This window comes from Ornithorhynchus anatinus, chromosome X3, assembly GCF_004115215.2.
Source record: "Ornithorhynchus anatinus isolate Pmale09 chromosome X3, mOrnAna1.pri.v4, whole genome shotgun sequence".
Classification (NCBI taxonomy): Eukaryota; Metazoa; Chordata; class Mammalia; order Monotremata; family Ornithorhynchidae; genus Ornithorhynchus; species Ornithorhynchus anatinus.
In genome coordinates, this window is record NC_041751.1 from 19,211,735 (window position 1) to 19,227,139 (window position 15,405).

The 15,405-nt window shown below is 41.5% G+C and overlaps 1 protein-coding gene across 4 annotated transcripts in view; it reads right to left on the minus strand.

Moving 5' to 3' along the window:
* DUSP22 (dual specificity phosphatase 22) overlaps positions 1-15,405 on the minus strand; it is a 77,832-nt gene that overhangs the window by 15,460 nt on the left and 46,967 nt on the right. For all 4 annotated transcript variants that reach the window (XM_029054047.1, XM_039910659.1, XM_029054045.1 and 1 more), the window contains exon 4: positions 6,268-6,317. In XM_029054047.1, coding sequence (XP_028909880.1) covers positions 6,268-6,317 — 50 coding nt within the window. The remainder of the gene's footprint in view (positions 1-6,267; positions 6,318-15,405) is intronic.

Below are 15,405 nucleotides of genomic sequence, written 5' to 3' on the forward strand. Positions count from 1 at the left end.
CATGAGAAGGAATTTTCACAGAGGAATCCAAGATGACTAAAAATTCAGGGCAAAGTGTAATTTAATTTTTCATTATGTCCACCGTCTTATTTCTCTTATAGTCCACTACCCACTGCCTTTTAGGTGCTTGGGCCAGGGATGATTTTTTATGGCTGAACAAATCCATAATTGAACTATCTAGGGGAACTCTCTGATGCTTAGGCTCACAACAGGTGTAGAGGAGTAATTTCTTAGAGATCTATTTTGCCTCTTGGACCAGTAGCTAAATGATCTTTCCAAGCTTTCAGAATTGGAGAAGCAGTGTGGCCTAGTGGAAAGAGGCGGGCCTGGGAGTCAGAGAATCTGGCCTCTAATCCCATCTCTGTAGTTTGCCTGCTGTATGACCTTGGGAAAGTCACAACTTCTCTGTGGCTCAGTTCCAATTTGCAAAATGGGGACAAAGACTGTAAGTCCCATGTGGGACATGGACTGTGCCTAATTTGATTAGCTTGTGTCTACCCCAGCATCTACGGTGCGTGGCACATAGTAACGGCTTAACGAATACCAATTTAAAAAAAAAAATTAGTCCACTGTGCCCTAAATCCAGAATTTACAAACTGGGTTACAGAGAAGTGGCATATAAGTCAGTCATGCAGTAATAAGTGTCATATATCACACACACACACACAAAACACAAATGCCTAGTCTCACCAGGGTTTTTCCAGGTTTCGCTGTAGCATCCACTTGTAGGGACTAACATAGGAAACCAGTAGTGACAGCCAGACCCTTTGACAAAGGGGATGGGGTTGATCTAGAAATAGTGACTGTTAGACCTGGTGCCCTATTTCCATTCCCTGCTAAACAACTTTGCTTCCTTCCTCCCCATCTCCTGCTCTTTCCCTCACCTTCCACAAGCAACTCTGTGGCAGCCACTTGGCTTTCTGGCTTTCGGATCCCAGCTCACCTACACAAAATCTGGGCCTACATTCAGGTTAACACACTGTGATGGGAGCTGAATTTCTAAGCTGTACTTTCGACAATCATGCAAGTCGTGACAGTCACCACTGATATTGATTGGCTACTATGTGTAGAGCACTGAGCTAGGCATTTGACTGTAAGCTTGTTGTGGGCAGGGAATTTGTCCGTTAAACTGTTGTAATGTACTCTCCCAAGCACTTAGTATAGAGCCCTGGAAACCATAAGTGCTCAGTAAATAGAATCGATCTATTGACCGACTGGGAGACTACCATAAAATTTAAAGGCATGATCTCTGCCCTTGAGGAGTTTACAATCTAATGGGAGGGTAAGGCAGACAAATTAAACAATCACTAGATCGTAAGCTCCTTGTGGGTAGGGAGCATGTTTACCAATTCTGTGGTACTCTCCCAAGCATTTAGGACAGTTCTCTGCACACAGTAACCATTCAATAAATACCACTGATTGGCTGATTGCCTGCTTGCCTGCTTTAGTGGGAGCAGGAGGAAGAGTAGAAATGGCAAAATATGGATAGATGAATAAGATGAAAAATGAATAGAGAGAGCAGCTCCAAGCTCAGGCTTGGGAATCAGAAACCTCTAGGTTCTAATCCCGGCTCTGCCACTTGCCTCCAGTGTGACCTTGGGCAATTCACTTAACTTCTCTGTGTCTCCGTTACCTCATCTGTAAAATGGGGATTAAGACAGTGTTCAACCTGATTTTTTTAATCCACCCTAGCATTTAGTACAGTGCCTGGCACATAGTAAGCACTTAACAAATACCACAATTATCATTATTATTAAGTAGAGAACACACATCACTAGCTACATAAGTGTGAAGAGTGGCAAAAAGGATGACAACATCAAGGGAGGTGAAGATTAGTTAGAGAAATTCTCCTAGAGGATGTGGCTTTTCAGGGTTAGGATTTGGAAGTGAAGGACTATGGCTCGAAAGATTTGAAGGGGCAGGGGGCTGGAAGAGGGGAAAGACTTTGCGGTTACTTGTCCTTTAAGGTTGCCCACTTAACTCAGCTAGAAGAGGAAACACAGAGGGGACAGAAATGTCAAGGAACCTCAGTAGCAGATGGAGGGATAGGTGGTTGCCACTGAACAGCAAAGATGATTGAGTCACCATGTTCCAAGCTGGGGGTGTGCTGAAGAAAGGGGAACAGTTCTGGCTCCAGGAAAGGGGAAGGAAGGTGAGCTCTCTGGGAACTGGTTGGAATCAGAGCAGCATCGGGTCACCAACACAGTCCACAGTAAGGAGCCTGGTTCATTTGTTCATTCATTCATTTATTCATTCATTGGTATTTATTGAGCACTTACTGCATGCAGAGCACTGTACTAAGCACTTGGGAGAGTACCAAATAACAATAAACAGACTCATTCCCTGCCCATAATGAGCTTACAGTCTAGAAGGGGAGACAGACATTAATATAATGTCTGGTGCTTTATACCGTATTGTAGGACATATGCACGAATATTCACAGATAATATAAGCTCCCGCATTAGAAAATGCAGAGCAAACATTCCCCAACCCTACATCAGCCCTTCTCTCATCCCCACCATTCACTATGTAGCACAGCACCATTTAATAGATTCTCTTGTGATCGAATGTACCAGGACAGAGTGTGAAAATGTATTCTGCAGCCCTGAATGCAACGCACCGCATTTGGGGTCATTGTTATTATGAGAACCTGAACTTCTACATTTCCTGATTGCGTGTCAGGGTTATGGGGGGAGGTGGGGGTCAAAATTTAAATGCCTCAATGTTGCTTTACCATAGGTTTCTGCATTTGATTTCCTGGAAGGGGTGGGGGGAGGTGCTAGGGATTATTAATTGACCTTTTGCACACAGAACCGCCAGAGTCCTGAAATAGCAACAAAACCCAACAGAAGTAGCTAATATTCTGTGTCATCAGACCAATTAAAAAAGTAAAAACCAACTAACAAAGAAAGTACTGAACATAGCCAAATAGCCTTAACTCCAAATTAGGCAAGAGAATTTCTGGATTGGGACGGAGAAGGGTTTTAAAATCCATTCACATTAAAAACCATCAGAAGCAGCGTGGCCTATTGGAAAGAGCACGGGTCTGGGAGTCAGAAAACCTGGTTTCTAATCCCAGCTCCACCGCTTGCCAGCCGTGTGACCTTGGGGAAGTCACTTCAGTCCTCCTGTGCCTCAGTTTCCTCACTTGTAAAATGGAGATTCAATACATGTTCTCCCCCCTACTTAGATTGCGAGCCCTGTGTGGAGCCTGCTTAACTTGTATCTATCTCAGCACTTAGAACCATGCTTAAGTGCTTAAAAAATACCATCAGTATAATAATTATTATTATTTTTTCCATGTTGGGATTGGGATGGAAGATGTCAACACTAATTAGAATTTTTAAAACGAATTAATGAGAAAATATAGGATTCTAATAGGACTGAAATAAACCAAAGGTTTTCAACAGTCATCATTTAGTAACCCCAAGAGGCTGGATTTCTAAATTAGCTCCAGACTGTATATACAAAAATGAAAGTTCCTTGCAAACTTTCTTAGGACTATTAAAAAGGCATTTAATTTCTTGGTACTCGATTGAGTTTCGACAACGCTGGGCATGAGCTGCCATCTGGTATCACCTGCTTTCCATTCCTGGCAGAGGTGGAACAGGTAGCATTCAAACACGAGACAAATCTACCTCCCTTACCGACACACCTCATTGGTGAAAAAGTCAAGGCAGTGAAGGGACAGTCCCACAAAAATGGGATGTCCAGAAATTCTAATGATGTACTCCGCCAATGCAAAATGCAAACTGTGAACATCAGTCAGTCGTAACACTGTACTAAGCACTTGTAAGGGTATAACAGAATTGGGAGATACATTCCCTGCCCATATGGAACTCACAGTCTAGATATGGAGACAAACATTAGAATAAATTACGGATGTGTACACCATCAAGAGGGTTGATCTGTGTTCTTGCTACAGATTTGATTAGCAATAAAAGTATTCAGGTTTTGCTTTGTAATTAAATTCTTCTACAAGGTAAAGGAAAATTCAAGATACTTCTGTTTTTAAACTACCGAGTACATGTACAGCAGAAAAAACTAAATTCACTATTCTGATTAACCCTTAGGAGCTCCTTATTCCTACAGGATTATAGATATCTTTGTAAATGTCCAACACAAAATGCATGCTAAGGTGCTGTGTTGTTCTAATGGTTCAAAATATTTTAGATCCCACTTTACTTGCCATGCTTATTCAATAGTCTTTATTGCAGCATGTTATGAACATCTTTTCCCTATGAGAAATGAGAACTTTCCCTCATTGACAGTGAAGGCCCAGTCTTAGAGGGTTTCCAAGCACAGGGTAATAAATCTTATTTGGAATAAATGGGGAGAGTCAATCAACTATTCGCTATTCTCTGCACACCCTTTCTCGACACTAACTTCACACACTATTGCTACCCTAAGACTCTTCATTTGTTGGAATCCTCCTTCTGTTCTCTCACAATATTCCAAAGAAACAACATCAATGCAAAAAAAAAACCTGAAACAAAAAACAAAACAGGGCTCTCCAAAACCAATTTAAGTGGATTATTTTTCAAAGAATCAAAACATTTTCTCTATACCCCCAAATGGATTAATTTCAAAATGAAGTGACTACCCACAAGCATGCATACCTGCAGGGATTACTAAAATATAAATCACATGTATTCACTATCCATGCATTTGTACTACAAAAAACTCCCAAGTGATAGGAAAGGCAAGCAGATAAGTGACTGTTTCAAAGTATGCAGGATTCATGTAAAACAAATATTCTAAAAATAGAAACTAAAAACATTGGCCAGAATATTGTTCTGATCTTAGAGAAAAATCAGTGTTGCACTTCCTTCCGTATGTACCATGCCCTTTCAACCACTTCTGTTTCTCTATAAAGTTAGTTACCAGGGAAGTTCTGAAAACCTCCTCCCCTTCACTCCCTCTAAATTTTAATCTGTAGTGGATTTTTTTTTTTAAATTGGTATTGGTCATCCAGGCCCCCACCCCACGGCCTCCCCCAACAAACAAAGCGAGGTTTTCACTTGTCCCATCTGCCCTCTCCTGGCGGATCTGACCCAGGCATCCCTGGCCCCTTTCCCCGCATTCGCTATAACAAGCAGACGATTGATAAAGTAACCAATCTGAGATCCCATGAGACCTTGCCCCTGCCCAAAGGGGGCAGGGAACCTCGATTCCTACACCGAGAAAGATGGACTATTTTGGATGTTGAAACCGAGGTCAATTCAAATCATTCATCAGGACATCCTCCCAGATTCAGAAGGGGGTGTACGTTCAGATTCCTAGAGTCATGTGGGTAATTCGTACTGTAGGTCAGAACACAGATACAACTAGCACGTCTTTATCAATCATTCACATTGATTGAGCGCTTACTATGTGCAGAGCACTGTATTAAGCACAACATTGCCTTTTGCAGTCCAACCAGATTCAGTTTAGTCATTTTCAAAAATATGGTAAATTCAAGCTATTTTTAGGGAAGCAGCATGGCCTAAATGGATAGAGCATGGGGCTAGGAGTCAGAAGGACCTGGATTCTAATCCCAGTTTCACTACTTTTCTGCTGGGTGACCTTGGAAGTCACTTAACTTCTCGGTGCCTCAGTTACCTCATCTGGAAAATGGGGATTAACTCGGTGAGCCCCATGTGGGACAGGGACTGTGTCCAATCGGATTAGTTTGTATCATCCCAGCGCTTAGTACAATGCCTAGCACATAGTAAGCATTTAAGAAATACCATTAAAAAATTAGATAATACTCATCACAGTATGTCATTATTATACCGGTTAGCACATATAGAGTGTTTTTCTCCCTTCTAAGGATCATCTCATCTGTCAGGTCAAAATCTTCATGGGTCAGCCAGGATCACTAAGGCACCAAGAGGCTATGTGATTAGTCCAAGTTTCCACTGTGAATAATAATGTTGGTATTTGTTAAGCACTTACTATGTGCCAAGCACTGTTCTAAGCGCGGGGATAGATACAAAGTAATCGGGTTGTCCCATGTAGGGCTCACAGTCTTCATCACTGTGAATCAATGTCGGACTGTAAAACAGAATCTAGGTTTTCTTTAAACGTCTGTTTTCTTTAGATGGTATCAGTGGCTTACTGAGACTGGTTATTTGGCCTGAGGGTGGAGAGGAGTGTAGTGTCAGGGAGAAGATAGAAACCACAATGTCCCGATCCAGTCTGGTTCCCAGCAAGATGGATTTTCATTTGAAACTGCCAATTTCAAATCCTTATTTATGTTGTATTTCACCAAAGAGATGAACTTACAAGTCCTGAGATGGTGAGTCGGCAGCAGGAATGCACAAGTATTTAACTCCCTGTAAAACAAAACAATCAAAAATGAACAAGTGTAGAACCTTGAGTTTAAAATGGCATTTAAAGGGAACTTATTTGATAGGGTAAAAAAAAAAAAAAGTGCAAAAAGGAGAAGTTTTTCACAAGCATTTTGTTGCCAAGGAACAAAAAAAAATCTACTTTTATTCAGATTCTAGTTATTTTCCACTACACTTGCACTCATAAAAATGAACACCAAACTTATCAATCAATCGATGATATTTATTGAGTGCTTACTGAGTTGGGGACATTGTATTAAGTGTTTGGGAGAGCACAATATAAGAGTTAGCAGGCACGTTCCCTGCTCTCAAAAAGCGTACTTCTAGAGGACGAGTTTAGTTAAACACATCCGTGCAGCAACCATGAACCATGCTTAGACCTAACTCGAGTGCTACCTCATAAAGAGAAATAGTTGAAGGTGGTCCAGCCACAGTTAACAGGTTTCCAAACTAGCTACTCGAGTGGCAAATGTTATTTTGACATTTTGGACACATCAAGTTGGCAACTCCCCAAAGGAAAAATGGTAGATAATAAAAGCATATCATATTAATTGAAAGGCATCACTTTAAGGCTGAAACACTCATATTAAAGATTAGATGTTCATTCAACTCCTATACCATCAAAACTATTAAATGGAAACTAAAACAAAGTTTATTTTTGCTTTTACTGAGTTTGATTTTAGTAGCAAAATCCTATCTATATTTTAAAAAAGTAACTAAGACTTGTGTGATTTAAAAAACCCAACTGTACCTTTCCATTTTCCAATTCTACAGCTATGAGGCCCCCCTCGCCCCATTTACCGGAGCAAAATAGCTCCAGGAGACTCAGTAGGAGTCTCCACCAACTTGTCTTCCCTATCCGGGCAGCTATCCTCTTTCTGGAAGCAGGCAGCTGGGAACCTAGTCTTCAGTTTCCAGTCAAGTGTATTTAATGAGCACATGATAAGAATTATAATAGTTATGATATTTGTTATGGGCTTACTATGTGCTAGGCACTGTTCCAAGCGGAACAGTCCCTGTTCTGCAAAGAGCTTACAGTCTTAATCCCCATTTTACAGATGAGGGAACTGAGGCACTGAGAAGTTAAGTGACTTGCACACACTGTGTGCAGAACACTAAACTAAGTGCTTGGGAGAGTAAAATTACAGTAGAGTAGGCAGACATAATCCCTGACCTCAAGGAGCTCGACGGGGGGAGTTTAGTCAAACATATCTCAGCAACAACCATGAGCCATTCAAGCCCTTGCAGACACAGGGGTTAAAGTTCTACTTGACATTTAACAGAAAATTTGGAATGATATGAACAAATAAATCAAGTAAAGATAAAATCAACTCGTACCCAAAACACCTGCCCTTTTCTTTAACATATGCTCCTCCCCATGACCCTTTCTACTGCTTTGCAAAGCGTCCTTCTGCACATGTTCCTCAGGCCATACTCCTATCAGCCTCTCTCAGAGATTCCCAGGTTTCAGGGCCATCCCTTCCAGATCCTTCCCTTGGGATTTCTGGAAGCCAACCCACACATTCATTTCCCCCACTCTATGACAGGAACTTCACTCCCCAGAGAGCCTAGCCTCTGGACCCAACTTGGGGAACCTTTTCTCCTGCATCCTGTACCCAGAAATTCTCAATCCATCAGAGGCATTTATTGAGTGCTTACTGTGTGCTTACTGTACTAAACTCTTGAACACTGTACTAAGCGCTTATACAAAATGCTCTAAATTCCAACTGACACTTTAAATTCACCTTCCCCATCCTCCCATGTGATTAGCTGTGTTCCAAGTAGAACAATAAGATAAGTTCAGGTACTCGGGAAAACAGATTAGCTTTCCTTCAGGGAGGGGGTCCTCAGGAGTGAGTTTCTACCAGTTCTAAAAATTCCTGAGGTTTTTCTTCCCCCTTACCTTTATGTATAGGACAAACTTGGGTGATTGGTACAAGACAATAGTAATAACTGGTATTTGTTAAGCGCTGGCAATGTACCAAGAATGTAATTCAGAGTTGGGGTAGATAGAAAATAACCAAATCAGACACAGCTCCTGTCCCACATCGGACTCACAGTCTAAACAGGAGGAAGAACAGGAACTGGATTCCCATTTTACAGACCAGGAAACTGAGGACCAGGGAGGTTAAATGTCTTGTCCAACGTCACACAGGAGGCAAGTGTCCGAGTTGGTATTAGAACCCAGGTCCTCTGATTCCCAGGCCCGTGTTCTTTCCAATAGGCCATGCTGCTTCTCACATTCAATACCTGAGCATCGATAAGCCTTAAGCGCTTTTCAGGAGAGGTTTTCAAACAAGTGATTAGAAACCTGAATGGGACAGGAACCGGGTTAAAAAAAAAAAGTGGGGTGGGGCTGGAGGGAGAGAAGGACGAAAGATACAGAAGAGAAAGGTAAAATAGAGGAGAATTGGGAGAATCATAGGTATTCACTGAGTGTTTACTGTGAGCAGAGCACTGTACTAAGAGCCTGGGAGAATACAAGGGAGTTGGTAGAAGTGATCCTTCTCATGTCTTCCTTCTCCTCAGTCCCCATTTCCTTTTCATAGGGAGATATAATCAACCAGTGGTATTGGAATAGTGCTTGGCACATAGTAAGCGCTTAACAAATACCATCATTATTATTATTATTACTGAGCGCTCACTATGCGCAGAGTACTGAACTAAGCACTTAGGAGAGAACAATACAGCAGAATTAGCAGACACACTCCTGGCCTACAAGGAGCTTAACTGTAAATAAGGAGAATCCGCCCAGTCACACACACAATAGTTTATTTAGCCAACTATTGTTTTCACTAGTAATTATGGTACTTGTTAAGCACCTACTAGATTTCTTGGGACTCCATCATGTCCTGATGCTTTCAAATTAGGAGGTGGCATAGACCCTGACATTAGAAATTATGGGATGCTCCTCCTTGAAACCAGGCCACCTGATCCCTTTATTCTACAGCACGCTAAAATTAATTCTGAAAAAAAATGCAAATAGATTCTGAATCACCTAAGCCTTCACTCCAACAACTCCCCTGAAATGATAGGCTTTATGAATCTTGATCCATTTAAACTCCTCTTATATAGAAGCTATTATTCGCCTGATTTGTAAGACAATAAACCCTTCCACAATGTGGGCAGTTGACTTTCAATAAGGAAATAAAAATGAAAAGTCCATTTTTTTCCCCCAAATGAGCATTTCATCTTCAGAAGTTACAAAGACATCTCTGATCTGGATTTGAATGAGAGCAATCTGACAAAAACACTGGTTTGGAGTGCCAATCACAAGTTTGCTCGGGAAGCAATTTGAATCCCACCATTGCTGTGGGGCAGCAATATGGGTGTTTCTACCTCTTTTATGGTCATGTGACCATATCATGATGCTTAGTACAGTGCCTCAGCGCTGAGTACAGTGCCTGGCACATACTAAGTGCTTAACAAATACCATAATTATTATTATTATCTTCCAAATGGTAAATTCACCTGAAGCCCATTACTCCAATAGTAATTCCCATTTTGAGGTAGTGTTTTGCTTTTTTAAAAAACAGTATTTGTTAGGTCCTTACTATGTGTCAGGCACTGTACTAAATGCTGGGGTAGATACAAGATGTTCCACATTGGGATGAAGTCTTAATCCCCATTTTACAGATAAGGTAACTAAGGCACAAAGAAGGTGTTTGGTTTTGTTTTTGTGGTATTTATTAAGCCCTTACTATGTGCCAGGGATTGTACTATGTGCTGGGTTAGGTACAAGCTAATCAGGTTGAACACAGTCCATGTCCCACATAGGGCTTACAGTAGTAATCCACATTTAACAGATGAGGTAACTGAGGCACAGAGACATTACATGATTGCCCAAGATCACACAGCAGACTAATGGCAGAGTCAGGATTAAACCCCAGGTCCTTCTGATTCCTAGGACTGTGCTCTATTTACTAGGCCAAGCTACTTCTCATTAATATGTGATTGGAGAATTAGTTTTAATCAGGTGAATTTACCACTTGAGTCCAACAGATTCTTATAGGACGACGTTTCTCTGGGTTTAATTCATTAATGATATTTATTGAGCATTTACTTGGTGTAGAGTATTGCATTAAGCACTGGGGAGAGGATTTAATACCGATTATCCCAGAATTATTTAGGACACCACAGCTTGAGGAACATTTTTCCAGTTAAACAATGGCATACGCCATTATGGCTAATATCACAAAATCCGATGGCTGGAAGGGTAGAGTTCCAGTTTTTTTTTTTAAAACATATGTTGCATGTGTCCCATCTCCCTCAGCCCACCGAGATGGGCTAAGGGGAACAATGAAAAGAGTTCAGTGTCTCTCTACAAAGGATGGCTCTAAGTGAATTCCCAAAAATCTATGTAGCTTTAGAACTATGCTGAAGCACAGGAATAAAAGTAGATTTGGGTGCGGGGGGAGGCTTTAGCTATTTGGCTAAAATGACTGATAGAAAAATGAAGGGCATTCACCACATCCCACCTCAGGTGCATATTTGGAAAAATGCCATATAAAATTGCATCGTCTAAATTCTGCAATCAAAGGGAAATAGATGGTTGGGTTGGAGATTTCAGATTTTTCAAAAATGTAGTGAGAAGCACAAAAAAAAAGTGCTACAAATGCATGCAAGGGGAGGAGGGGTTTCCTTAGGAGGGGAGTAAAGAGGAAAGCATTTATATTTGAGTAAAATCTGCCATTTACTGAGTTACACTGTCTTCAAAGGTGTGAAACCGTTTCACAATGAGGGCTCTGACCGTGCTTTCAACCGAGCAAGAGGAAATGGGTTTTGATTGAAGTAAGGGAGATTGGATTGAAGGAAAGAGGAAGTTGCTTGCCAGAGACTAAGACACTGAAATGGACTCACAAGGGAGCAGTGTGGCCTAGTGGAAAGAGGCCAAGCTTGGGAGTCAGAGGACCTGTGTTCTAATCCCAGCTATGCCACTTGTCTATGTGACCTTGGGCAAGTCACTTCATATCTCATGCCTCAATTTGCTCATCTGTAAAATGGGGATTCAATCCTACTGTCTCCTACTTACAGTGTAAAATCCACGTGGGACAGGGAATGGGTCCAATCTGAAAATCTTGTATTTATTCTGGTGCTGAGTGCAGTGCTTGGCACATAGTAACTGTTTAGCAAATATAATAATAATATAGAATTTGTCTCTATCTGTTGCCGGATTGTACTTTCCAAGTGCTTAGGACAGTGCTCTGCACAGAGTAAGCGCTCAAATATGATCGAAAGAATGAATGAGTAGAATTAATAACAACATAATAATAATGATGTTAAGGGCTTGCCATGCACTGTACTCAACGCTGGGGTAGATACAAGACCATCAGGTCCCACATGGGGCTCACATTCTAAGTAGGAGTACTGAATTCCCATTTGCCGATGAGGGAACTGAAGCACAGGGAAAGTAAACGACTTGCCCAAGGTCACGAAGTAGGTAAGTGGCAGAGCCAGGATTAGAACCCAGGCCTTCTGATTCCCAAGCCCACGCTCTTTCCACTAATCCATGCGGCTTCCTATTCTATAAGCCCAGACCCTGAAGCACTTTAACAAAAGAGTAAGCCCAAAACTGCCCTGGATGGGCTAGTCGGACTACTGCCAGGAGGCCCTGACCTTCTGACTTCTTCTCATTGGCAAAAGTCCCCTGAATTCCACCTCTCAGCTGAAAGCTCTTTAGTTCTTTGCTTTGAATTTGCCCTCTAACATCATCAGTACCTCTCCAATCAATCATTTGATCAATCACATTTATTGAGCACTCACTTTGTGCCGAGCACTGTACTAAGCGTTTGGAAGAGAACACGATACAACAGAATTAGCAGACACATTTCCTGCCCAAAATGAGTTTACATGCTTGGGAGAGTACAGTATGATAGAGTTGGCTGGCACGTTCCCTGACCACAAGGAGCTTACCGCCTAGACAAGCAGCATAGTCCAATGGATAGAGCACTGGCCAGGGAGTCAGAAGGACCTGGGTTCTAATCCCAGCTCCACCATTTGTCCACTTCACTTCTCCGTGCCTCAGTTACCTCATCTGTAAAATGGGGATCAAGACTGTGAGCCCTATCTGGGACAAGGACTATGTCCAACCTGATTATCTTGCATCCACCCCAGGGCTTAAGTACAGTGCCTGGCATAGAGTAAGCACGTAACAAATAGCAGTTATTATTTTTATTATTATTAGAGGACTGCATAATCTCCAGGAATTTTCCTCTGCATTTCCACACCAGGTATCTTTGTTCCCCTTGAGGGAACTTTTTCACGGTAAGTTATATTTATGAGGTGGGTAGAGGTTTTTCAAGATGAAACATGAAATTATGAGAACAGGATTCAGGCTTTTAAGTCACTCCACCAGGAGGTACACGGAGAGCAGCCATACCCCAGGGACCCGATTCTCCTTCCTGTGCACAGGCAGGACGGACAGTGCACATCTAAGAACCGGTCCCAGGGGTTTACAGTAAGAATGGTTCATGTAAATTTGAGAACGGAATCAACTGTTGAAGGCTTTCAGATGCATCAGAAACGGTCCTTTGGCGAGCAGGTCATTATCAGAAGGGCCTCAAGGCTCCAAACTACAACTTTATTTTTAACAATGGACAAAGACTCACTGAAATGCCTACTTCTTTTCATGGTTCATGAAAAAACAGTTAATGACTAATTCAGAAAGCAACTTGTCTAGTGACAGAGAAACTAAAGGATTACCTAGTCATAAGAGACCAGTAGGATTTAAATGATGTAGCATGGAAGAAAAGAATAAAAATGAGAAATCAGGTTTTATAAACCGAAGGGTACTGACCTAACACTGAACTTCTTGAATTATTTTAGGAAGTTAAGACTTCATTTTCCACCAATTTCTCACAGCTGCTTTCTGAGGAAAACAATGATTTTCGAGGCCACATTTGTAACTTAAGATAGACACAAACTCAAGGGAATATTTGCTGTATATTTCGCTTCAAGTCAGAAATCAAAGTTGTAAATTCCAGCAAAGTAAGTAAACCCCGGACATAAAAAAAATTGGGAGGAATTTCATTTTTAAGCCTTCTAAACATGTAGTAAGGCTGCTTTGTAGTAAGTGCAGTGAGCATTTTTTTATCCCATTTTACCTCTATTACTAAAACACCACTGTTCCTTCCTTAAAAGTACACTGACCCTTCAATGAAATGAACATTTAATATCTGCCATAGTGAGCCAAGAGGGCAGGCTGTAAGCTCGTTATGAGCAGGGAACGCATCTGCTAATTCTGTTGTATTGGGCTCCCCTAAGCACTTGCTACAGTGCTCTGCACATGGTAGGCACTCCATAAATACCACTGATTGGTTGATTTACGTATGCAAGAACGAGAAGTCAACCGGGCATTCAGTTGTGATGTGGCCCAGATCCTAAGTTTACTTTTCATTCAGTGAACAAACCAGCACTTCCACTCCCACATATTTGGTTAAAAGTCATGCTGCATTTTTTTTTGGACAGGCAAACCACTTAGGGCTTCTAAGCTGTTTTATTCCATCTGTGGGTTCCAGAGTTTCAAATGCTCACTCATTTTTGAATCTGGACAAAAGTCACACCGCTCTTCTTGCCATGATGAGCTACAAATAAATTATCACCAACGTTTCCTGCAATCTAGACTAAAATGCCAATATACTCAAAAGATGTAATATTTTTCACTTTTCTGTTTCAACAGATTCAGTAACCACCAAAACTAGGTTTTTGTCTTCCTTCGGCCCTGAAACTAAAGGCTACAGTTAAACCGATACAGCAAAAGTTTACAAAACTAGAGCAAGTATTCTGATTTCAAGACCATAAGAGATGAAACAAGCGAGAGTTTAAGAACAATTTCTAAAATTCACTGGTTTTTCTTCTGAAACACGATTTCAAGTCCATAACAATTTCAAGTCTGAAAAATATCAACACTGTAATTCACTCTTTCAGAGAGATGAACTCAGACTCACTTTTCAAAATTCAGAATCTGTTCTTTCCTTAACTCTGGAGCTAACCAAGTTGAAGAAGACCTCCAAATAGATTAGCCTAAGTTAGAAAGAGGAACATAAAGAGGAGTCATAAGGAAGGTGACGTGAACCTCAAATGGGAGGGCAGTGGAGGGGTGGTGGGGTGACCTTCATTGGGGAAACTATGCGATGGAAGGTCTGACCTTTTGAAGTAACTTCTAATGAAAGGGTTGCATTGATGATTGTAGGGCTTTGGTTTAAACTCCCAATGAGTTACATAATAATAGTAATAATAACAATTATGATAACTAGAGAAGCAGGGTAGCCCAATGGATAAGAACATGAGCCTGGGAGTCAGGAGGATCTGGGTTCTAATCCCAGCTATGTGACCTTGGGCAAGTCACTTTGTTTCTCTGTACCTCAGTTGCCACATCTGTAAAATGGGTACTAAGTTTCTGTGGCCGTGTGAGACATGGACTGTGTACATCCTGACTAGCTTTTTCTACCCCAGCAATTAGTACAGTGCCTGGCACATAGTAAGCACTTATCAAATACCATAAAAATGAAAAAATAAAAGTAAATTGTGTCTTTTGTTAAGTGCTACTTTGTGCTAACCACTGCACTAAATGCTGGGGTAGATACAAGATAAATCAAGTCCCACATGGGGCCCACAAGCTAAGTAGGAAGGAGAACAGGTACTGAATCCCCATTTTGCAGATGAGGGAACTGAGGCACAGAGAAGTTAAATGACTTGCCCTAGGTCACACAGCAGATAAGTGGCAAAGCTGTCATTAGAGGCCAGGTCCTCTGACTCAGGCCCATGCTCTTACCACTAGGCCATGCTGCTTCTACATTATTAAGAGCGGCAAGTAGTGACTGTATTCCTCCTCTCCTGGAAAATGACAAGTTGGCAATGTGCTGCATTGCATTTCCTTATCTTGATACAGTAAAGACCCTGGCAGTTAAAAAGAAATACAGAGTAAACGGAGTCTGCCTGAGAAGCAGCATGGCCTAGAGGCAAGAGCATGGGCTTGGGAGTCAGAGGGTATGGGTTCTAATCCCTGATGTGACCTTGGGCAAGTCACTTTGCTTCTCTTCTGTAAAATGGGGATTAAGACTGTGAGCCCCAT